Source organism: Rattus norvegicus, chromosome 3, assembly GCF_021556685.1.
Source record: "Rattus norvegicus strain SHRSP/BbbUtx chromosome 3, alternate assembly SHRSP_T2T, whole genome shotgun sequence".
NCBI lineage: Eukaryota > Metazoa > Chordata > Mammalia > Rodentia > Muridae > Rattus > Rattus norvegicus.
The window spans coordinates 146,895,662-146,921,376 of NC_141536.1; the positions used below are offsets into that span (position 1 = coordinate 146,895,662).

Consider the following 25,715-nt stretch of genomic DNA (forward strand, 5'->3'; position numbering starts at 1 on the left):
ATCTTGGAAAGAGAGACAAGGGCTAGGTCCTGGATCTCTGGCTTTTTCTTCTACCCCTATTTTATTGAGTAGTCTTCTCTTAAGGAGCAAACATGTCTAAAGAGAATTTTGCAACTGTTGTTTGAGGAGTCCTTGGAGCCCTTTGGAATGCCTGTGTTTTTATTAGAGCAGTAGTAGCAGGTACTCCTCTCTGAGGAGATGTTCACATGCTCTTCCAAGTTTGGATTCACCATTGGGCCTCTAAACAGAGGATACCTTTGGGGTGACTGTGAATACTGTAAACACTTAATTCTTGTGAATGTATGTTTCAGAAAATTGAAAAAGAATATAAGGGCCTTTTCTGCTCCAGGGTGAAGAGCAGACGTGACTAGGCATGTACTCATGTATCGAGAACTGGTTGAATATCTGCTATTATATGTGGGACACATTTCAGAAAGGAAATCCAGAAGTGAAGTCTGCATTCTAGCTCTTCTGTTTCCTCACAGAAGATAATTTTTCACAGAAGAGGTGGATGGATATCTCAGGGTGCTGAACTAAGTAGTGGGGGAAATTAGCTGTAAAGTGGGTTTTGCTGTCCACTGGTGCTTAGGCAGTGTCACTGGACCACTGTTCTGCTTCAGTAAGTTTCCTGTTCTTTGGCTGTTGCTGTCTCTCTTCCAGGCCTGTCAGTGATATCTGTCTGTCTTCTTCAGACAGGAACAGGGCTCCAGTCAGATCCGACTGTGCTTACAAGTTCTGAGAGCCATTCAGAAACTGGCCCGTGAGTCATCCATCATGGCTCGAGAAACCTGGGAAGTCTTACTGTTGTTCCTTCTACAAATTAATGACATACTTCTGGCCCCACCAACTGTTCAAGGTTTGTTGATGAATTTTACCCATATATTTCTGATCTCCAAATACAGTTTACATTTAAATTTAGTGAATGATAGACTCTGGAAATTTAAAGTTCAGTAAGAATGTTGAGGGGTTGGGGATTTAGCTCAGTGGTAGAGCGCTTGCCTAGGAAGCGCAAGGCCCTGGGTTCGGTCCCCAGCTCCAAAAAAAAGAACCAAAAAAAAAAGAATGTTGAACAAACCAAAGTTAGCAAGTTTTAGGCTGGAAAGATACAATATGGGTTGGGGGCAGTGGCGCTGCCCTTTAATACCAGAGCTCAGGAGGTTCAAGACCTGCCTGTCTACAGAGTGAGTTCCAGGCCAGCTAGGGTGACATAGTAAGACTGCCTTAAAAAGAGGTTGGGGGTTGTGTATGTGTGTATGTTCGTGTGTCTTAAGTTATTTTACCTTTGGTGATTATTTTTGCTAACGTAGAAAAGTTAACTGTGAGCTTTTCCACCCATGCCCCACTTCCCAAGTAAGGACTTGGAGGCTTATTTATTTATGACTTAATCTTTAGGCCATAAGCTTTGGCTTGTTCCCCACCTAGCTTATAACCTATTAAACCATTTATATTAGTCTCTATCTGTTACAAGACTCGTTACCTCCCCCCAGTTTCATGCTCAGAGTCTGGGTGATAAATCTCCCTCGCCTGACTATCTCAGAGTTTCTCCCCCCCCCCCCCCATCTATCTATCTCTGGTTGTCTCACCTTCTAATCCTCCGCTCATTAGATTTTTATTGATAGGTGATGCTTCTGCACAGTACATAAGAGATTGTCCCTACAGAGAAGAAACTTGTAATTAAGCATGTTGGAGAAGGATAGGAACAATAGTTTGTTTTGTGCAGTAGTATAGAACCTGTCTAGGAAGCATCAAATGCTAAATTAGACTCTATGGATAGTGTTCTGAATGGCAAAGTTGTTGTCAAAGTAGAGTCTCTAAAAACTGGATAGTGATGATATCTTGCTCTTGGACGTTAAAGCAGAGTATACATGAAGTATAAGTTGATAGTTGAGTCCCGGGGTTTGTTCTTATTTTCTATGTATTCTAGCATGCTTGTGTTGTCAGATAGATGCAATGCCCAAGGAAATGCCTGGAAGGAATCATGGAATTGTAATGTGGGAAAGGACCTGTGATAGGAATACAGCCTGGTGCTGACAATAGCTTGCACAGTCAAAGCACTTGACACATTGGTTCTCTGTTATTGGTTCCCCATGCTCGTGACTGATCTCAGCAGTCTGAATCTGGCAACCTCCCCCCCACCCCCACACCCCCAGGCTCTTTATTATTGGACCTTTGATTTTGCTTATTTGATGTGCACATTTCAATTACTTTCCCTTCTAGTCCCAACTCTTATTTTCTTGAGCTGTGCATGTTCACTGCCCCTTCTGGTTTTGATTACACCAGACCAGACCAGACCAGACCAGACCAGACCAGACCAGTACTTTGACTAGAAGGATAACTTTGCCTTCTGTTTAAGGTTTGGGGCCTTACCTGGTACTAGTTCTTAGCTTTCTCTAAGTCCTTCTCCACTGAAGGGCAGCTTTAAGCACCTGAAGCATTTTGTGGCAGACTTTGGAGTCAGGAAGACCTGGGTATTTGTTCTGAGTTCTTTTTTATTAGCTAAGTAGAGTGGAAACATACTGACATTGGAAGTTCAGGGTTACCCTTTACAACTTAACTTCCAGGTTAACTTGAGTTACATGGCAGGACAGTGTCTTTAAACAAAAACCTAATAGGTATTTATGAATATCTGTTCTGCAGAAATAAATGAGGATTATGTGGCACAGAAGTTGATTTATAGTGGTCACTCATTGTTGGCCTCCATCTTTTTCTTTCTTCCTGGTTGTCCCTAGCTAGAACCTGTACTAAATCTGTACTAAAACTGAGCAGGGCAGTTTGAAAATTTTCCAAAAGTGATTCTTGATGTTCTCTATGGTTCAATAAGTGTGCCAAAGTTAATTCTTTTCATTGCCTAGGTGGCATTGCTGAGAATCTAGCGGAGAAGCTGATTGGTGTTCTCTTTGAAGTTTGGTTACTAGCTTGTACCCGGTGCTTCCCAACACCTCCTTATTGGAAGACAGCCAAGGAGATGGTGGCTAACTGGAGGCACCACCCTGCAGTGGTGGAGCAGTGGAGCAAGGTCATCTGTGCACTGACCTCCAGGTAAGTCATTGACTTCCTCATCCATCTGACAGTGGGGCACCTCTAGTCTGGTTCTGTTTTTATGGGCTTCATGGAATATATTTGAAAAGTCTGGATCCATCGTTATTGTTCTTTATGGGCTGTGCCAGTTTAAAAGAAGCAAAGTCAGGGAGATGGTTCATGGTAGAGGTACAAGTTTGGGATAGTATTATTTACCTGTGTTTTTCGTTTGATGTTCAATTCATGTATTAATTTGTAAATAATTCTTGAGGTTGCATCTTAGTAACTTTATAGTCTTAAATTATTTAATAATTTTTATTTTGATAAAATATACTTTAGAAAAAATTTTGAAGGAATACTTTCTACAGTTTTATATATATTATGATTGTTTTATTAAAATAAGATCCCTAGATACAAAGTAATTGAGTCAAATGGCTTTGAAAAGTCTCAATACATATAGAATATTACTGTTAGGTAAATAAGTTGTTGAATTCAGTTAGCTGTTATGGTACATCATAAAAATGCACTGTATTCTAAATATACATACTAAATTCTGAACTTCATGTAAAGTTGTTATAAATAAATTATACCTTAGTTTTATTGAAGGATTTACAGTGGTGCCACTTTTTTAAAAAAAATAATAGGAAGTTGGGTGTAGTGGTACACACCTTTAATTCCAGAGTTCAGGAGGAGGGAGTAGGCAGAACTCTGAGTTTGAGGCCAGCCTGGTGTATGTAGTGAGATTATTGCCAGCCTGGTTTCATACTGAGTTCCATGCCAGCCAGCCAGAGCTACATGTTAAGACTGCCTCAAAATGGGTTGGGGATTTGGCTCAGTGGTAGAGCGCCTGCCTAGCAAGCTCAAGGCCCTGGGTTCGGTCCCCAGCTCCGAAAAAAAAAAAGACTGCCTCAAAACAAACACAAAAATTAAAACCATCCAACCAAACAAAACAACAGAAAAGAAACAATGTATATGTAACAAAATACATAACTTATTACTTGCAAGATATATAAATAAGCTAACATAATTAGTTTGAATATTTTTACAAAACTTTTTTAAAAAATCTGGAAATCCCTTGCAGTTTATTGTTTTTGCAAATCAGAGTTTTCATATAGCTTCTTTTTTACTTAGGTAAGGTGTTGCAGGATGTTTGATCACACTGTGAACTCTGAGACTGTGTTGTTTACTGGAAAAACCTGTTACTAGGGCTGGAGAGATGGCTCAGTGGTTAAGAGCACTGCCTGCTCTTCCAGAGGTCCTGAGTTCAAATCCCAGCAACCACATGGTGGCTCACAACCATCTGTAATGAGATCCGATCCCCTCTTCTGGTGTGTCTGAAGACAGCAACATTATACTCATATACATTAAAAATAAATAAGAAATAAATCTTTTAAAAAAAAACAAAAAAAAAAAAAACAAAAATAAAAACCTGTTACTAGTTGTGGTGAGGCTCAGCTTTAGCACACACCTTTAATTCCTCTGACTGGAATACAGACATGTCCTTAGTATGCGCCTTTAATCCAAATAGTGAAAGTAGTTAGTGTGTAGAAAGAAGCACCCGTGTTTGCAAGTGATGTTTAATTGTGTGGCAGACAAAGTGATGAATCAGAGAAAGATTTGACAGACTAGGATATGTCCAGTTCTCATGAGAATAGAGAAAAAAGAGAGGCTACTTAAGAGAGAGCAGCGTGGAGAGAGGAGACAGTTTTACAGGGACAGTTGTTTAGAGGCAGGTAGCAGAGAGAGAGAGAGAACAAGCTAGTCACAGGTGAAGACAGAACAAGCCAGAGAGTGAGAATGAGCCAGATTAGAATATATTGCCAAGGATAGGATGATGACAAGTAGAATGATTCAGTGAGAAACAGAGAAGCCAGATTGAGCTATGTAATAGTAAATAATTAAAAAATGGTATAGGGCACCATCTCATGCTAGCGCTGGCACCAGCGGGCCACATGGCCCCAGCAGTCTCATTCAGCCAGCCAGACTCAGCAGACCCTCTGGCCCAGAGCTCTCAAATCATCTCCATCAGACTTGCTAAGTTCCCTTGGGAGGTTGCTTCCACACCAGCCCCATAGTCATAATTCCCAGTATGTTGGTAAAAACAAAACTCTAGAAGCTTGTAATTTATCAATCATATTTATATCAGTAAATTCTCACTCCACAAAATGTCCACACAATAAGCTCAGAGCCAATTGATATTGATATAAACTGCCTACTCAGAAAAGACAAATTATCCTATAATAATCCTTCCCTTATAAGCTATTTATACCTCTTATAGGATTAGGGTGGGGTCATCCTCCTCCACCTTCTCTTCCCCTCTTCCTCTTCCTCCTCTTCTTCCTCCTCTTCTCTTCTTCCTCCTCCTTCTTCCTCTCTCTCTCTCTCTCTCTCTCTCTCTCTCTCTCTCTCTCTCTCCCTCTCTTTTCCTCCCTCTCGCTTCCCCTCTCTGTCTTCCCCTCTCTCACTCTCTTCCCCTCTCTCCCCTCTCCAAAACTCTGTGCCTGCCTTACTTTGTCACTGCCCAATCACAGGCCTTGCCTTATCTTGCGCCTGCCCTCATCTGCATATAGACATCAATCCACAGAACCAGTCCAGACTGCAGGTGACTTTTAAGCCAAAACAACTGAGTTGACCATCCAGAATTCAAGAAGGAGTGACCTTATTCAGTAGTAAGTCTTGGAGGCCGAAAACATTCTAGACCTAGATAAGATTGTTCAGAAGCTGCAAGCTTCTAGGACTAGGCTTCAGTAAAAAGACTGAGTGGTATGCCTTAGAGATGATAATTAGAGCAGGAGAACGAAAGTTACTTTTCCGTTAAAGCATGTGTAATCTATTTTCTTAAATAACGCTTGAATGTATGTTTAGTTTGTTAATAATGGACTTGGTAGGTAGACCTGGTGGTAAAGACTAATCTTTATTAGTCAGGAGAAACAGAAGTTCATAGCCACCCTCTGCAACTTAGATCTTTTTTCAGAATAAAAAGTTAAAATGGACTGGGATATATCTCACTGTCTTGAATGTGTGAGGCCTAGGTGCAGCCCTCAATACCATCAAAAGAGAAGACAACCTGAAAGAAAGAAGTGAACTTAGTGGTGTGTGGTGTTTGCTTTCCAGATTGCTCCGCTTTACATACGGTCCTTCATTTCCTCCATTTAAAGTTCCCGATGAAGATGCCAACCTGATCCCTCCAGAAATGGACAATGAGTGTATTGCACAAACATGGTTTCGATTTTTACACATGCTAAGGTATTGTCATTTTATTCATGGCAAGCACCATACTCTGTTTCTGCTGGAATGCAGCATGTGTGCTAAGCACAGTCCACTGGAAGGTGCTGAATTTGAACAGCATGCGCGTCTGCATCGTGCACCTCCTGTTCTCTCCATTCCAGGATGCTCCAGTTGTCCTCAGCTGGTTTGGCCATCCTTTCTAAGAACTTGTTTTCTTGCTTGTTACTGTATCTTTGATGATGTGATCTCTCCCAGGACTTTGTCATATTCTTTGGGGATTTGAGCTCCTTTCTCTGTCATCAGTCTACTAGCCATTTCATTGGCTCAATAAAATGAAATTTTTAGAAAAGGAACCCCTACAAAATATAAGAAATGGTTCTCAGGATCTACTTTTAAAATTAAAAAGAATTATTTTTATGTATGTGTATGTGTATCTCTGGGTGTGAGTGGATGCTGTGCATTTGGGTGCCCTTAAGTGGCAAAAGAGAGCATCATATCCACGAGATTGGAATTAAAGGAGGTTGTGAATCACTGGATGTGGATGTTGGGATTCTGTATTCTGGAAGAGCAGGGTGCACTCTTAACCACTTAGTTATCTCTCCAGCTCCATTTAGACATTTTTTTTTTTTAAAGATTTATTTATTTATTATATATAAGTACACTGTAGCTGTCTTCAGATACACCAGAAGAGGGCATCGGATCTCTTTACAGATGGTTGTGAGCCACCATGTGGTTGCTGGGAATTGAACTCATGACCTCTGGAAGAGCAGTCGGGTGCTCTTAACCGCTGAGCCATCTCTCCAGCCCCATTTAGACATTTTTATTTGGTGCTAGAAAGTGCATTTGAATTTAAGCATGTAGTTTACCACTTAGACATACTCTCCTCCTTTAATGGTTTATTATTTGAGACAAAGCTTTGCCATGTAGCTCAGACTAGCCTTGAACCTACTGTCTTAGTTTCCTTAGTACTGGAATTGAGCCATTGTGCTCAGTTACCCCAAAGTCCCTCTTTTAAGAGTCTTACATAGCTGACAAATGTTTTTTTTCCACAAAATTTGCATATTTTTTATATCATTATTTGTAAGTATTGCTAAGATAGTGGGAATCTTTGTTATTCCTATATTCTTATATGAGGCGGGAAGATCACAAGTTTAAGCCCAGTATGGGCTGTGTAATAAGTTTCATGCTAGTCTATAACCTCAGTGTAAGACTTTTGTTTACAAAATTTTTTTTAAATTAAAATATTGTTGCCTAATGTTTTCATTTTTTCATTCCTAATTAATCTCTTAGGCTTTAATCTTTGTTCTTGGGATAATAATGGTGTTAGTCAGAGTTTGTTAAATTATAAATACTAGAAACCTGACTAAGCAAATGTGTGCTCTATGTGTGTGCTCTGTGTGTGTGTGTGTGTGCTCTGTGTGTGTGCTCTGTGTATGTGTGTGTGCTCTGTGTGTGTGTGTGTGCGCGCATACCAAGACCCACACACACACACCCCTGCCTCCCACCTCCCCCCACACACACTATTGCCACCAGTGTGAGGGAGGTTACAGTGAATCCATGGAGAACCCTCATTAAACTTTAAGAAGCAGTTGGGGAAAGATCAAGCCTTGAATTGTTGTTGAACCAAGAACACTTGATCTTCCCTAGCTCAGCTCCTTCCTTCTCTTGTACATACATACTATCTCTCTGGTAGACTGTTTCCTGTTTCTTATTTCCTTTCAGGACTTTCAGGACTGTGTGATTTAGTGGCATGAACAGCTGTGAACAACATTGGCTCTTTTAAGTTACTGGGGCTTTCCCTCAAAAGAGATATATTAGGCCAAATAATTTTTGTTAATTAGGCTAAAATGGTTATGGATTTTCTCACAGAAATTTGTATGGATTCTTTTTGGATAAATTTTATGTTTTTATTTAAGTGAGCTGTGGGTGGGTCAGAAGCAGGACTATGAGGATTACTCAGAAGGGGCAACTCTGTCCATTGGCAAATTTCCTGGGAAGAGAGCTGAATGTGATGTGTAATATAAACAGAATCTGGTCTAGTATGGTAGCTTCATCTTTTTTCCTGGAAAACAACAAGGCTCCCATTGATTTTTTTTTTTTTTTTTTGACTAATGGTAGTCTCAAATGTTGTCCTTGTACTTGTTGGTAAGTCTGTACATAGATAAATGTTTATATTAAAATTTTCTTCATGAAACTCTTGTTAACTTTATTTTTCTATTTTTTGGTTCCAAACATTAAAAAAATTTTTTTATTCTTTTCCTCCTCCTCCTTTTATTGGGGGTGGGGTGGGACTGGGTTTCTCTGTGTAACAGCTTTGTAAACCAGGTTGGCCTGAACTCATTGAGATTTGCCTGTCTCTTCCTCCTGAGAACTGGGATTTAAAGGCATAAGCCATGATGCTGGGTGAAAATATTCTTTAAAAATCAAACTTTTAGTCTAGCTTGATTCTCATTCTATGAGGAAAGTAGGTTTTTTTGTCTTTGTTTTTGTTTTTTTGTTTTTTGTTTTCTTTGTTTTGTTTTTCAAAGAAGAGAAGAAGAGCAGTCTGGGTATGATGGCTCCCACCTTTAACCCAGCACTTGGGAAGAGGAGGCAGGGGAGGCAGAGTCTAGGAGGCAGGCAGAATTGGATATCTATGAGTTCTAGGCCAGCATGGTCTGCATAGCCAGTTCCAGACTAGCCTGGGCTACGTAATGAGACCCTGTCTCAACAAACACAAACAAAAAAAAACATAGTATTAAATTCTCAAAAGAATTAATCAAACCATTATTAAAAAGGCAAATGAACAAATAAACATGCAGGCCTATAGAGAAACATCCATGTTTGAGTCCCTAGTTTATCAAATAAAGTCATTCTCCTCCACATTAAAGACACAGGCACAAGCAGTCCTATTCTTTTTCGTTGTTGCTTTGTTTGTTTGTTTGTTTGTTTTTGAGACAGTGTCTCTCTAGATACTCTCAGTTGTCTGGAATTAACTCACTGTGGAGACCAGACTGGCCTGAAAGTCAGAGGGATCTGCCTGCCTCTGCCCATTGAAAGATGGGACTGAAGGAAGGTGTGTGCTACCATCAGGGATAGTCCTAATTCTTAAATTGCATTTCATGAATTTTTGTATTGCTATAGACATCTCTAAGTGTATAATCAATTCTTTTTCCTTTTCAATAGTAATCCTGTGGATTTGAGTAACCCAGCCGTTATAAGCTCAACCCCCAAGTTTCAGGAACAGTTCTTGAATGTGAGCGGGATGCCACAGGAGCTCAGCCAGTATCCCTGCCTTAAACATCTGCCTCAGATATTCTTCCGTGCCATGCGTGGAATCAGCTGTTTGGTGGATGCATTCTTAGGTGAATTTTGTGTATGTTTCTTAGATGTTTGAAGAGCTGTGGGTAGATAGTCTATAGTTTAATGCTGGAGCCTCATAGGGAAGCCCAGAGAAAGGAACAAACTTGGTAGCCTATGGAAAATTATTTTCAGCAAATAGTGATAGCTAGAATGTTACTGTCTTTCTGTAAATCAAACAAAAATACCAGGAAAAAGGCAGTAACCTAGTAGATAGATGGAGACATTTTACACATAATTTGTGAAACAGATTGCAAATTGTAAAACTCATTCCAAAAGTTACCCATGAAATTAGTTTAAATTGCTCTAGCAACTGTTTTCATGGATATCATTGGTAAACTGTACCTTTTTAGTTTTTCATATGTAATATACATGAAAAGTCAAAATATTTTTAATCTCTTAAAGAAGAGTGATATTTAATAGCTGTTATTTTCTAAAATAATTGTTATGTATATGTGTTAAATGTATCACACAATTGTATGTTTTTCCTCTGTCACAAATTTGTTTTTTGGATGGTGGATAAGTACATAAAAATATATTTGATAGTGAAAATGAAAAATAGAGTGAGAGGCTGAATGGTCATTGAAATGTACAGACTTTAGTTTCTGGGTAATTCTTAGGTTTTGCTTGTTTTGTTTTGTTTTTGTTGTTTAAGTTTCTCTATGTAGCCCTGGCTGTCCTGGAACTCACTCTGTAGACCAGGCTGACCTTTAACTCACAGAGATCTGCCTGCCTCTGCCTCCTGAGTGCTAGGATTAAAAGCATGGGCCACCACCACCCCATGGTGTGTGTTGTCATAGTGTGTTTATTTGCCAGTTTTTAAATGATAAAGTTTATTAAAACGTTTAAAAAATAGGAAAACAAGTTAATAGAGTTGTTCTGATTAGATTGCTGCCACACAACTGTCTTGAGTTCTTCATGGTTAATCATTTGTTTTCACAGGCCAGACAGTTGGCTACTCCATTAATTTCCTGTCAGAGATCAAGACCCTTCTATGGCTGTCCATTTTGTTTTGCACTGCCTTATACATATATAGGGTTCTAGCAGCTTTGTCCAGGAGTCAGGAAGGACTGGGAAGCCCGCTTGTCTTTTGTAAGGTTTCTTGGGAGGTGTATCCAGTCGTAGTCTGCTTCTCTAAGCTTAGAACATGGCCACACCTTGTTACAAGGGAAGCTTGAAAACAGACATTTCTTCTGGCTTCCTATCCAACTGAAATAGGTTCTGTTACTTAGGAAGAAAGGCTAAGTGGATCATGGGGCAGCTTTGTTTTTCTTAAACAAAACTTTTGTTTTTTAAAAGGCATTTCTCGACCTCGATCAGACAGTGCTCCCCCAACACCCGTGAATAGATTAAGTATGCCCCAGAGTGCTGCTGTGAACACCACACCACCACATAACCGGAGGCACCGGGCTGTTACTGTGAACAAGGCCACAATGAAGACAAGTACAGTAAGAGCACTCAGCATTGTTGTTTTGCTTTATGGGGGTTAACTTTTAAAATCTTACAACTTTAACTTTCTCTAACTTTTCATGTCTGTGGACACTTGTATTTTTCTGGTAGGTTACTACTGCTCACACCTCTAAAGTCCAACACCAGGCATCTTCCACTTCTCCTCTGTCAAGTCCAAATCAGACTAGTTCAGAACCCAGGCCTCTGCCTGCCCCTCGAAGACCAAAGGTTAACAGCATCTTGAATCTCTTTGGATCGTGGTTATTTGACGCAGCATTTGTTCATTGTAAACTCCATAATGGAATAAACAGAGACAGCAGCATGACTGGTAAATATGCCCAGGAACATGTACTCATTACCCCTTTTCTGTTTCTTTCTTTTTAATCTTTCCTACCTGCAAGATTAATACAGATCTTGAAAAGCACCCTGTTTCTAACCAAGCAATATGTTGTGCTTAACCCCTTCCAGCTGAACTAGTAGAATTGTGTTAAGATTTCTTATCTATCCTTTCAATGTGTATTTTATGAAGCTTGGCCCTTTGTCTGGTGGTATTAGGGACACTTCAGGTTAGCCACTTTCTGTTGAATCAAATTCTGTTTTGTAGGTGACCTGGAAATTCTCTTTATGTCAGCCAGGATGATAATAGATATATGAATAATTAATGATTTTGAGTGAAAATTTACTCATTGAAATGTTTTCTTAGGTTTTTCGCAGCCATTTAATCATCGGTACATGTGAATATCAGGAATATTCTGCTTGCTTCATGGTAGACTTTAACATTTCAGGTTTTAGTTTAGAGAAAATATGATCTGCCTTGTAGCTCCGTAAGACTTGTAAAACATTAACAAGCCAACCCCAGTATCTTTATTAGAGTTTACTATAGAATGAAACTGTCTAAATGAAATTGAATTTGTCATCTTACCAGTATGCTTGTGCCAGATGGATGGTGAGGTAGTGCAGGATGTTTTGATTGGTTATCATCTGTCCTGCGCAGTTGAATGATAATAATGGCTGGCATTTATTGAGTTACTGTTAGTATGTGCCAGGTATCATGTTTTTGTATTAATGAGTGTATTAGTTGTTTTCTGAAAAGTACTATTCTACAGGCACTGGAGACAGACTGAGGTAAAAAGATGTCTGATAGTATTACTTTCTGATAGTTTTATTTTCCAGGAAGAGTGTTGAATCCAGAGATAAAGTCAACAATGTTCATAAGGAATTCTTTTTTTTCTCAGAAGCTCATTTACACCTGGGTGTATGCCTATGAATAGTTTATAAGTGTAATTATTTTGGATGTTCTTATGAATCTTTTAAATGACTTAGAAAAGATTTTTAAGTATGAAGATGTTATGGGATATGAGGCTGCATGAGTGAGTTAGAAATTCTTTTGCTTGCTTTAGTTTGTTCAAATTCAGTCACTTTATATTTTACCATTTCCTCATTATAGTTTTATACATGAGCTTGAGTAAGTGAAGATTTTAAAAACCATTCATGGGTATATTTTCACTATGTTATGTGCCATGTATTTGAGTTTTTTGAACCATGTTTATTAATTTATATGCTTTTGTCCAGAGTCAGTCAGCCATTTATTTATTTATTTTGATAAGGTATAATTCTTGCAACATAAACTAACTGTTGAGAGGCTGTTGGCCTTGACATCTTTGAATCTAGCATGGCTTAGTCTGCTGCTTTGTGGAAGGCTTGTATAATGAGAATCTAGAGCTTTCTCTCTGGAGAGTTTGTAACAGCTTGGCTCACTGCACTAGAAAACAACCAGAGTTCCAGTGACAAATGAGCAGCACAGCACTTCCTTCATTCTTACCCTTCTGCTTGCTTCCGAGATGAGAGATGTTCCTCCTGGCTGTGTCCAGAGGTGCTAAAGGCTGTTACATTACCCAGGAGATTCGAGGTGTCCGCATAGTCAAAGTGGACTTAGAGTGCTCTCGGGTGCCTCCAGAAGTCTTGGATGGGAGGTGCAGGCTGGGGTGTCACGTTTTCTAAGTACTGGCTGCCATCAAGGGATTCTGCCATGCGGTTCACCTTTAACTCAACTATTTGCTTCTTTGAATTGTTAGCTTTCAGTTTACCTCATGCACTGTGCTTTGTAAAAGTGACATTGAGCTGGGAAGGGTTAATAAACTAAAAACCTTAATGCACGTTATGGCCAGTTCAAAACCTCAATTCTTTGTAGCTGTGTAATTTTCTTTGTTCATTGTTTTGCATGATACAAAAATCATAATTTCGGACCTGAATGCACAATTTCCTATGTTTTTGAATTAGCTTGTGGTATCGTAAAGCTTTAAATCTAACTTTGAAAAAGCTAAAAAGCTTCTTAATTTATTGTAAATTTCACCATCTTTAAAGTATTTTTATAATTACTGCTGTCCTTTGATTTGTTTCCATTTATTTCTATTATCTTGCAGCATCTTTTATCCAAATTCTTCTTTCTTATAAATCTTGTAAGTAGGAACCAGAAGCTTCTCCTTAATTGCAGTCATGTTTTTATTTTTTTCCATAATTCCATTAAAATTTTTGATTGTCATTGTCTATTGTAGTTTTTGCACTTGGGAAGAAAACTATTTTTTCTGTGTTTTGAATGGGGAAGATTGTTGGCAAAAGCAAATTAATCTGCCTGAATCAATCCCATTATTTCTGTATACTAGTCTGGTCATGTCATGAATTCCAGGACTTTGCACTAACTGTGTTTTGGCTTTTTTTTTTTTTTTAATTTTTTTTTTTTAGCTTTAAGCTTATTTTTATACAGATTTAGTGTTTGATTTGTATGCATTCTGCATGGAGTGTTTTCCAAATGTATTACTGCTGGATAGCTTATTCAGGACTAAAATGGCTCATGGGAAGTTGCATAAAGATTTATGCTTGACTCTGCATCTATTAAGCCTTCTATCATTACAATACGATTTAAATATTTTATGTAGAGTAATAAAAGATTTCAGAGTAATCTGTGTGCTATGAAATCTTTTGTTAAAAGCAACTTTCGAAGGGCTTCTGTTTTGTTGACAGCGAATGACCATGATAATCCTCCTTATCAACCCAATTTTCTGATTTATCAACCTCAAGTTTGCTGCTGTCTGTGGTTGTTAAAATTCATTCTCATTTGCTTGGTCGGGCAGCTCTTTGGTGTGTGTTTTGGAGCTGGGTGGGGTGTGGGAGTGCCCTCTTTGCCTTCCTTACTCAGTTCTTATCCTACCCTGTCATGTCATAAAGTACTCAGACTGGCATGCACTTGTCCCCTTAATTACTTTGTCCATTTGGATTAATTGTATAAATTTTGATTGCTACTTTTCTTCATGGGTAAGCATCATTCTCTAGAAGGAGGAAAAAAAAACCAGAAAATAAATAATAGAAAAGGCAAATTCTGTATATATCTGTATGCAGATGTATACAATTATAGTCCTCTGACCAGAGATTCAATGAAAAAAATAATTTTTGTAGAATCTGTTGACGATGTTATTGTAAATTAATTGCTATCTATTTCAAAGAAGATATCAGAGAGCCCTTTAAAAATAAATTACGATATAGTTGCTAAACAAAAGCATTATTGGATTCTATTGAAGTAGTTATGTAATGAAACCAGTATTTGATCTTTGTGTCCAGGGTCCCATGAGCCTATTTGGCACTTTGATAAAAGTAATAAAATGCTCCTTTTTTCTCCCCAGCCATTGCAACACAAGCTAGCATGGAGTTTCGACGGAAGGGTTCCCAAATGTCAACAGACACCATGGTTTCCAATCCTGTGTTTGATGCAAGTGAATTTCCTGATAACTATGAAGCAGGAAGAGCTGAGGCTTGTGGGACATTATGTAGAATTTTTTGTAGCAAGAAGACTGGAGAAGAGATTCTGCCAGCTTATTTATCCAGGTTTTAGAATTTTGTTGTTAATTTTTGCATTTATATCAGTTGATGGTGAAATACTATTGTGGCATGGCTTGGTAAGCTAAATCAATAAGCCACTGTTGGTCTGAAATGCTTGCCAGTGTCTTTATGTGATTGAAATCTGCTTGAATTCTTTTACCTGCTTCATCAGATCTGGTAAAGACTTAAGGTTCTATTCTAGAGCTATTGTTATTCTATCATTTGTAAGTTCTGGAGAGATTTGGAAGTACCACAATAATTCGTTAATAGATTTTTGAGACAATGTTAGGTTCTGTGTGCAGTCCAGAAATAAATCAGCTGTGAATTTTACTCCCAAGGAGTTTAATGACTGTGGTGATTAGATTGACCAATATCACAGTGGTTCAATAGGAAGCGAAAGTTGGCAGGAGAGAGACATGATGGTTTTGAATGTTTGAAGGGAACAGCAGCCCGTACTTAGCCTACAGGGTTCGGGAAAGAGTTGTGGTATATTATTAGATGTGTATACTGGATTTAGAAAGATGGGTAGGTAGTGTTCAGACTGTTGGAAGGTTGGATAGGAGTATCTTTTCCAAACCTCGGGCTTCCACCATCTGTAATTGCCTCTGCCATCCATCCAGCTGCTCAGACCACAACCTAGGCATTGTTTGCCTCTCCTCTTTCATCATGGGTTGATTATTCAACTCCTGCCTTGTAGCACTTAGCTCTCCTATTTGTCTCTTCACTCTGCTCTTACCATGACATTTCAGATGTGTTATGCTTTGGAAATTTATAATTCTTGGTTCTGCTTTGCTCCTCTTCACTGCTTGCTTGCGTGGTTGCTGAGGTGGGGTTACAATCGAGTAGAACACTGAGATACCTATATTGCTAGGTGTTTTGGAAAGAGGGAGCCAAGTCTGAGACACAAGTCATAGGAAAACATGGTATATACAAGTCAGAACAGTTCTAACCATAGGCTCTTATCTTTAAATCTGGTTTAAGTCAAAGTGAATAAATGATGAGTTGCTAGTGATACTTAATAAAGTTTAAGGTCAAGCAATACAGTAAGGCATAAAAAGTAGGAATCAGGAACTGGAAAGTGTTCACGGACCAGAACAACTCTCCTGCTTCCTGGGCCTCTGTCTCCAAGAACTGCTTCATTCTTCTCTGCAGATCATTTTCCTTCTACTGCAGTGCTTCTAAGCTCCTAATTGTCATAGCCTTTGTCTAGAAGTCCAGTGGGGTAAGTTAGCATCTCTGAAATGTGAGAGTCTTGGGAAAGAAGATCTGATTAACTAGGTGTCTGCCTCCCCTCTAGCTACACATAGCTGTGAAAGAAGGTCTCTGAGGGAGACCTCGGGCTGGCGAGTTATTTCAAATTGTATCAGCAGTTGGAAGGGAAAAGGTTATGGACGTGAGCTTTCTATCTAGTTCAGAAGACTGGGGGAGGGGTCATGTGACAAGCTCACAGCTTTGTGAGAGGACAAATGATGTATTTAAGTTTCAGTCTTGCATTTCAAGGACGTGTGGGCTATTTATTGAGAACTGCGTATTACATGCCCATTTAATTAAGTTCTGGATACGGAAGATGATTGAAATGAGTTGACTAGGCACTAGTGAGTGAGGAGATTTGCAAAGAAGGAAGAAGTGTCCTGTGCTGAGAAGAGTGGAGCAGTGTGCTTGCTCTTGAGTAGCCAGGCTGCGGGATGCTTAGTGACGTGGTTATAGTTGGAGGGTGTAGGAAAGGAAGACATGTTCAGGCAGATTCCTCAAGGGAATCTTAGTGTGATCTTCATACTATGACGAGCAGAGTTGCCTGGGGCTCCTTTCTCTCTAACCACTCAGAAGCAGTGAAGGAAGGGAAAAGATACAGACTCACTCCTGTTTCTTAGGATTGTGAATGCTACAACAATTTACTACTTTAGAATTTGACTCCACCAGTTAATTCCACTAGATAAATACCCAGACTTTGTTTTGGTGTGGGTATCTCATTTGTAGGCGCCTGTAATTTGATGTACAGAGTTAAAACTTTTTTAGAGGGTATAGTGGTCATGGGTTGTATGATTTGAGTTGCTAACTCCTAGTAGTTCCTTAGAGTCTGGAAACTAGAATGCAGAGGGGACAGGGGCTTTTCAGATAACTGTGTAGCAAATGATAATAATTTGGAAACATTTGATCAGCAGTTTGTTTAAATTTTTTTTTCTTGCTTTCCTAGATTTTACATGCTTTTAATTCAAGGTTTGCAGATAAATGATTATGTATGCCATCCTGTCTTGGCCAGCGTTATTCTAAACTCCCCTCCTTTGTTCTGCTGTGACTTGAAAGGGATTGATGTTGTGGTTCCTTACTTTATTTCAGCTCTTGAAACCATTTTGCCTGACAGGTAAGTTGTCATTCTCTACTACTGTGTCAGTTGTCTAGCCCTTCCTCCAGTTTGCTAGTTTATCCTCTCTAGCTGTTTTCACAGCCCAGTGGGACCTAGGCTGCATTAAATTGAGTACAGAGCATTCACACACTCTCAGTCCCTGGGTACCTTCATCTCTCATATGCCCATGGGCTTACTGGATCCTTTCTGGCTTGGATCAGACCTGAAATCCTACTGTTATAAAGTATGCCTTAGATTTTCAGCTAATTCTAGCTTTAATTCAGTAAGTGTGTAACATAGCAGTTCTCATATATACAGTGCTTGGATTGTGGGAAAATGGTTATAGCATAGTATATGCTAAAGTAGCTAAAAATACTCTTTAGTTGAAAAATGCTAATAGTTTTTAAAAATTTTTTTTTTGGCAGAGAACTCTCAAAATTCAAAAGCTATGTAAATCCAACAGAATTGAGAAGATCATCCATTAATATCCTGCTTTCTTTGTTGCCCCTCCCTCATCATTTTGGCACAGTCAGATCTGAGGTAATGTTTCTTTAATTACTTCTTTTTCTGTCTCCTCCCCCTGACTGCCCCCCCCCCCCCCCCCTTCATGATGCATGGTCTTGCTAGGTAGCTCAGTTTGTTGCAAACTTAAAACCCTTCTGTCTCAGCATCCTGCCAGGCATCATCATTAACATTCTTTTGTATTCTGTATGCTGGTTTTGTATGTTAATTTAAGTAAAACTGCACTTTTAACAAAATGGAGCCGAGCTTTTAAAAAGTGGTTTTCTAGCCCTGCATAGTTACACAAGCCTTTAATTCCAGCACTTGAAGGCAGAGGCAGGTGGAGCCTTTGTGAGTTTGAGGCTTCCCAGGGCTATATAGTGAGACCCTGTCTCAACATTAAGTAAATAAACAAATATTTAAAAATATACAATATCAACCAACCAGACACCCCAGCGCTCCCAGGGACTAAACCACCAACCAAAGAGTACACATGTGGTTCCAGCCACATATGTAGCAGAGGATGGCTTTGTCGGTCATCAGTGGGAGGAGAGGCCCTTGGTCCTGGGAAGGCTTGATGCCCCAGTGTAGGGGAATGCCAGGGTAGGGAGGCAGGAGGGAGTGGGTGGGTAGGTGGGGGAGCAGAGGGAGGGGGGATGAGATATGGGGTTTGCAGAGGGGAAACCAGGAAAGGGTATAACATTTGAAATGTAAATAAAGAAAATATCCCCCCCAAAAAATAAAAAGACAACCCCTCCCATTTATGTCATGGCTTACTGTTCATGTGTTATAGACTAATAATGTTAAATATTCTTTCTTTTTTTTCTCCAGGTGGTCCTAGAAGGAAAGTTTAGTAATGATGACAGCTCTTCTTATGATAAACCTATAACTTTTCTGTCCCTGAAGCTGAGACTTGTGAATATACTAATAGGTGCCTTGCAAACAGAAACGGACCCTAACAACACCCAAATGATACTAGGTTTGTGTCCAGACAGTTTTGTTTTGTGTTTTGGTAAGTGAAACCCAGGTACTAATGATCCTAGGCATGCTGTGGAGACAGGTGAGAGGAGCCAAGCCCAATGCCACTGTTACTATTCTGATTCAGAAGTGGAGGTGTCTTGGTTTTGTATTTTTGCTTTTTATAGAAGAAAATCTAAGGGGATCTGGCAAGATAATTCAGTGGTTAAAGATGCCTGCCACCAAGATGACACGGACCTGAATTTGATCCACAGGTCCCACAGGGTGAGAGGAGAGAACTGGGTCTTTTTAGCTGTCCTTTGACTTCCACACACATGCCATGGCATGCATGTAGCCTTTCTCTCCCCAAAGAGGCAAGTAAGCAAACAAATGTAGTAAACCATTTTTTTTTTTTTTTTTTTTTTTTTGGTTCTTTTTTTCGGAGCTGGGGACCGAACCCAGGGCCTTGCGCTTCCTAGGCAAGCGCTCAACCACTGAGCCAAATCCCCAACCCGTAAACCATTTTTTTATTAAGAGTTAAGGCGATGAGGGTGAGCGTTTAGTCATCTTGGTTATGCTTTTTTTCCCTCCCCTGTCCCGGCGTTTTTCCCTCTCTGCCCCTTTCCTTTCAGTACTGTACTGAGTGCTTGGGAGGTATGGCATGTTAATCAGTGAGAAGGTGGACTCCGTAGTAAATAAATGGTAAGTTGTCAGTTTGACAAGGAGCTGCAGGAACAGGGGATAACACACCTTTTCACGTTACTGTTGGTATGGCTATAGAAACAGAAAAAAGGTGAGAAAAACTAGAAGCGAGAGAATTCAGTTGTTTAAATTCTGTACTTGGGAATTGCACACAGTTTTACATGTTAGAAAAATATTTTAAACCAGAGAGAAAAACCAATAATGTTCACATGGAGGGATTGTCAGAAATAAAAGAATGCAAAAAGTTTAGTCCAGTCCAGGGGTTGGAGGGGTAGGATGGGTTGGTTGTGGGAGTAGGGGAACCATGGAGGCGGGCAGCAAGAAGTTCATTGGGTTAAGAGTGCTCACTGGGCTAAAGGTGCTTGCCTTATAAAACTAATGACCCGAGTTCCATACCTGGACCCTAACTTGGAAGGAGAGAACTGATTCCTGCACATTGTCCATGTACATATGCTGTGGCATGCACTTGTGTGCAACCAACCCTATCCCTATAAATGAAAGTATAAAAACTTGGAAGGCATATCAGAATATGGGGTTTTCTAAAGCATTGTTTGTTTTAACCTATCAACATATTTATTTGTAATCTTTAGAGAATTTCAGGAATGCTTTACCAAAATTTCCCATTTCTTTCTTTTTTAGAGGGTGGGGAAGAGACACAGTATCTTGTCTATGTAACCCTGTACTTGCCTTGTAGCCAAGGTGGCTTCGGCTGATAGCAGTTCTTCTGCCTCAGGCCTCTGAATGCCAGGGTTATGAGTCTGACCAATCCTGGCTCCGAATTATACTCTCTGCCCTGTCTGAGCCATCGCACTGTAATTATATATCATGCCACTGCTTTGTTTCTTTTGCTGTTGCAGGGGCAATGTTAAATATTGTTCAAGATTCTGCACTTTTAGAAGCCCTTGGTTGCCAAATGGAAATGGTAAGAAGCTAACATAGTCTGTCATAGAATATCTGCTTCTGATTTATGTAAATTATATCCAGCAGTGCTGCAACCGAACCTAGAGCCTCAGTGCAAGCTGAACAAGCTGTCTGCCACCGAGCCGTGTCCTCAGCCCTTCGTCTTTAATTTTTGAAGCAGTGTCTCATGTAGCCCAGGCTAGTCTCAAACTGTGTATGAGGCTGAAGATAACCTTAAACTCTTGATCTTCCTGCCTCCACAGGTTTGCACTGTCACCCCTGGTTTTAAAGCCAATTTGTTTGCTTATACATTTCAGCTCATAGACTTAAAGGATCCTATTTTCAAACATCACATATATTGAGATTTTTCTTATTAGATCCTTGAGAAATCCTACATGAGAGAAACACCAGTTGGGATTATTTTGAAGTACCAGTCAACTAGTGTGAATATTCTAGGAAAGGCCTTTTTAGTTTCTGTTATTCCTAACAGATAGAGACTACCGGTAAGATGTGCTGTCCTGTTTGTTGTTCCTGTAGACTCTTTAGAAAGCTCCCAGATATGGACAGTATCCCCAAAGATACATGTTATACTTGTGGTACAGGCTGGGCTATGGGGGAAATAATAAGGTATAATGTGTTAGCTGCTCTGGATACAAGTTCTGTATATGGGGAAGCGTACAAGGGTCTTTAACCAATGGGTTTATGTGCTCCTGGGTGTGTGGGAATTTAGTAATACTAATTATAGTATTTTATTGTTTGTACTTTGTCATGCAGCTACATTTAAAAGTTGCTCTTTTATGTGTGTTTATACCCAAATGGATGTGGCTTTTCATGTGTGTATAGATACATGCGTGGGTATGCGCTTGCTCGCTCATGTGTGTGTGTGTGTGTGTGTGTGTGTGTGTGTGTGTGTGTGTGTGTGTGTGTTAGGGTATGGGTGGGTGTGAGCATGGAGGTAAGAGGATATTACTTTGCCCTATTACCTAGAGACAATATCTTTTAATGAGCATGGAGCTAGACTGGCAGCCAGCAAGCCCAGCGGTGCGTCTGTTTAGACCCTCGCTCCCAGCACTGTTGTTTTAGGCATGTGGGTGGCCATGCTCAGCTTTAAGTATGTGTTAGGGATTTGCACTGAGGTTCTACTGTTGTGTAGTAAGTGTTCTTACCCATAGCCATCGCCCTAGGTCTTGCCTCCTCCTGGCATTTTTTTTATTTAAAGTAGGTTCTGGGGATCAAACTCAGGTCCTCATTGTGAGTGGCAAATATTTGTTGAGCTCATTTCCCAGGCCCATGTAGTCTTCATTTGAAGATTATATTCCTGTTCTGAAGTCTTGCTGTGACTGCACTTTAAGGTATTTTCCTTAGTGACTCGAAGTTATTATTAGTTAGAGAACTCTCGCATATGTAAAGGGTTCTAAGGTGACTCTTTGAAAACCAGCACAGGAGACCTCAGTATGGGTATTTATTTATAGTTATCAAACCCTGTGTATTCACAGTGATTTGAATCCCTTGTCTGTGTATCTGTGTATCATCAGTGCTAGTTAGCCTGTTAACTGTTTCAGTACTGGGGATGAACCTAGGGCCTCCTGCATGTGAGGCAAGTGCTGTACTCCTGAGCCACAGCCCCAACTCTTAACAGACTTGAATAATTACTTTTGATGCCTGTAAACTGTTCATCTTGGTTCATCTGTCCAGGGTGGTGGAGAAAACAACCTGAAGAGTCACAGTCGCACCAACAGTGGCATTAGTTCAGCAAGTGGAGGAAGCACAGAGCCTACAACCCCTGATAGTGAGAGACCTGCTCAAGCTCTCCTGAGGGATTATGGTAAGCTGTGCTTAAAACAGTCTGTTAGCACTTACACGTGTGTTAATTCTCAGAGTTAGGCAGACTAAATCAGGTAGGCAAAACTAAAACTTTTCAAGAATTGAAAACAAAAATAAAAATTCTGTCTACTTAGGTTTAGGTATAATAGAAGATGTTAGTCAAAAAGAACTAAGGAAAAAGTATTTACATGATTCTTTTTTTGTAGATCCGTTTTGTAATTTGTTAGATCTTACAGATGTTTATGATGAAAGGTCTGTGTTCTGCACCAGGCAGTGGTGATCCAGGCTCACATAAGAGTGGCCTTGCTTCAGAGCTCTCAGAACACTGGCAGAGATGGTCAGTGAGCCAAGAAATTGCAGCTGTGAGGGAAGAGATGGAGGTTGACTAGAGGAGACCCAGAGGAACATGTTTTTCCATGTTAAGACTTACTCAGATACTGTGTTGTTAGGCTCTTCAGTTACGAGAATAAAGAGACACTTTTTGCCCTGCTAAATACAGTACTTGTCCCCAAAGCATCTTGTGCAACCGTGCCCTTCACACTGAGCAAGTATTTTATGGACTTGGTGTGAACACTTTATAATGTTCTTATGCACAAGTGCTAATAGTGATTAAATCTATGAGTGTTTATTCCATGAGATTAGCATATCTAATTCCCTAGATGTGAGCTTGATTTTTTTTAGTCATCTGGAGAATTTTGAGCTGTGTCCATGGGGGACGCTTTCAATTGAAGTTTATGATACAGTACCATCAGCATGTCAAATTCATAGTCATCATGTGGATATTCAATACATGTAAATTGTTACTTCTTACGTAGACTTAGGCATTTTGTAGGTTGAAGTGTTCTTTCTCATACTTTCTAAGACATTTCAGAACTAAAGATAACTCTGCATACAGCATGTGTTGTATCTAAGTGTTTGAAGTGATTGTTTGTCCCAGCATTTTCAGCTGGTGTTAGTGAGCTCTGCTTGTTATGTCATATTTTTACTGAGAAATCCAGATTTGTGTTAGTGTCGCATGACTGTCTCTCTTTAATGATCATTCCTTTTTCTGTTGTCACTGCCCTCTTTCTGATAGGATCCACAGGTATAATGCCCCTAAAGCTTCCTTTATAATTAGAATTTATCATTGTTTAATTTCTTAGAATTCACTCTTTAAGTAATAATTACTTTAAATATAAAATTGAAGTCCAAGTAAAAACACTGGCTTGGTTATTTTACCTTTATAAAGGTGTTAAAGTAGTGGTAAAGAGCGAAATGTAAACGTGTTTGAAAGGCATTGCATGTGGGTTTTACTGCCTTAAACCCTGTCATTCAACAAATGCTTTAAAGTAATTCCTAGCCTCTGAGGCGGTTCTAAGGCTGAATTTTTGCCTCTGTAAAACTCTAGGAAATACTTGGATGCCTTTTCATTCTTCTTTTTGAAGATTAAACTCTATAAGATACTTAAGAATATAAGATGTCAATTTTCTTTATAAGGATTTTACTGAAATTGCCAAGTCCATAGTGTTCTTTGTTAAAATGTAGACTGGGAGCTAGAAGCTGCCCAGCCCCATGTGTGCCTTGTGCGCGGGCCGTCAGTCAGGCCTGGGGCTCAAGATGGTGGGTGGGGAGCATAGCTCTGTGTGGGTTCCCATTGTGTTCACTGTGGCTGCTGTGGTCTGTGCCTGGTGGAATGCTGTGCTTCTGTTACTAATGCTTAGTTGTTTTCCCTCCCTGTGGATGTGGCATTGGGTTATATCCTAGCTCTTAATACAGATTCAGCTGCTGGGCTCCTGATTCGCAGCATTCATCTCGTCACTCAGCGACTCAACTCCCAGTGGCGGCAAGATATGAGTATATCCTTGGCAGCTCTAGAGCTCCTCTCTGGCCTGGCAAAGGTGAGACAGCCTTTAATTTAGCCCAGTACACTTTTGTCATTTTTTCTTTTTTTTAATTTTGACACACACTCTTTCGTGTGGGTATTTTAGTGTTATCAGTGTACCTGCATATTTTACATTCAGAGTATACAAAATCAAGCCTCCAAGTGAAATTTGCAAAATGAAAAAATAGGTCAAAAGATAGGAGTCTTTCTGTTACGGTACAGAAAATATTTCAATACTGGCGATTATTTGCACATAGTAATAGTATATAGTGTATTTTTTGCTTTTATAAAGAGTTTATTATAAAGTATTTCTGTGATTACCATTTTCTGTTATCAGTACTAAGCAAAAATTGACTATATATTTATTTTTTCCTGTTATTTGAATTTTATGGAACTTTAGAAGTATGGGATCTTTGCCCGTACCTCTCTCTCTCTCTCTCTCTCTCTCTCTCTCTCTCTCTCTCTCTCTCTTGTTCTCTTTCTCTTAAATTTATGTAACATAAAACTGACAACTTTAAAGCACGTGATTCAGTGGCCGTTAGTCATATGCTGTGTAATACAGCTCACCAACTACATTCGCAATGTGGTTTCTGTCACCTCAGAAAGCCTCAAAGCAAGTGCTCTTCTGCCCACCCTTCCAACAACCACCTCCTCTAACAGCCACTAAGCTTTTGCTTCCTTGGGTCAGGGTCGTTCACATCAAGGGTTCAGGATGAAAGTCATGTTATGAGTGTCATTTCAAGAGTGCCTGTCCCCTTGATGTAATATTTTAGTTTACACAAGAGTGTCTCCCTTGATGTAATATTTTAGTTTCAGCCCCCTTTTATGGTTGCACAGCACTGGGCTGAATGTAATTATCGCTGCTTGCTTACCTGCTCATCAGTTGAGGGGTATTTAGACAGTTTCCATCCTCAGCTCTTACTATTAGAGTTTCTGTGGATGTATGTGTATTTATTTGGAATATCAGTTTCAGTTCTTTGGGATATATACTGAGGGATAAAATTCTTGGGTTTATGATAATTCTGTTTAGCTTTTGAAGAACTACAGATTGTTGTTCCTTAGCATCCAAGGGTTCCAAAATTTCTACATCCTTGCTAGTATCAGAATACCTTTTATTTAAAAATGGAAAAGAATATTTTTCATATACCGGTTGGTGTTGTGAGGATTAGGTGAGCCGAAAGAATAAAATGCATTGTGGTCATGTAGTGATAAGTCACCACAGAGTGGTACTGTTTGAGATGATGACGCCTAGGTCTTTGTGTCAGAGCTGTTGTAGAAGCTATGAGAAACAAAATAGACAAATATATTGAGTAATATTGAGTGTGTTGTCAATACTACTTGGAACTTTACTCCAGAAATCCCCAAATATAATAGATATGTGAGGAGCAGTTACTGATATAGAATGTTAGGATAGCTCCCCAGGAGATACGGTGGACCATACAGAAAGTGAGGTGCTGCTCCCTGTGACTTGTAGTCCACTTTTGGTTTAAGATGAATTAGCTTGGGTGGAGCATTGCTTGGACCATGTCCTCATGTACAATGGGCTAATACTACCTATTTCATAACTCTCTATAAAGATAAAATGATTAAAACAGTCTGGTGTTAGAACAGGGTTGAATGAATAGACCAGTTGTCTGTAATTGAGACTTCATTACCACAGTTTTGAAAAAGGTGCAGAGATAACTCTAAGGAGGAAGGTTAGTCTTTTTGACCAGTAGT

The 25,715-nt window shown here is 39.6% G+C and overlaps 1 protein-coding gene across 12 annotated transcripts in view; it reads left to right on the forward strand.

Annotated features, from left to right (window-relative positions):
- The window catches only part of Ralgapb (Ral GTPase activating protein non-catalytic subunit beta), an 89,039-nt gene that overhangs the window by 19,658 nt on the left and 43,666 nt on the right, over positions 1–25,715 (forward strand). For 2 of the 12 annotated variants that reach the window (XM_087653427.1, XM_087653428.1), the window contains exons 4-17: positions 693–856; positions 2,853–3,039; positions 6,133–6,264; positions 9,412–9,590; positions 10,885–11,033; positions 11,146–11,362; positions 13,458–13,493; positions 14,712–14,913; positions 17,102–17,269; positions 17,677–17,791; positions 18,584–18,731; positions 20,269–20,333; positions 22,007–22,136; positions 23,879–24,012. In XM_087653427.1, the coding sequence (XP_087509553.1) occupies positions 693–856; positions 2,853–3,039; positions 6,133–6,264; positions 9,412–9,590; positions 10,885–11,033; positions 11,146–11,362; positions 13,458–13,493; positions 14,712–14,913; positions 17,102–17,269; positions 17,677–17,791; positions 18,584–18,731; positions 20,269–20,333; positions 22,007–22,136; positions 23,879–24,012 (2,026 nt within the window). 12 annotated transcript variants of the gene reach the window in all.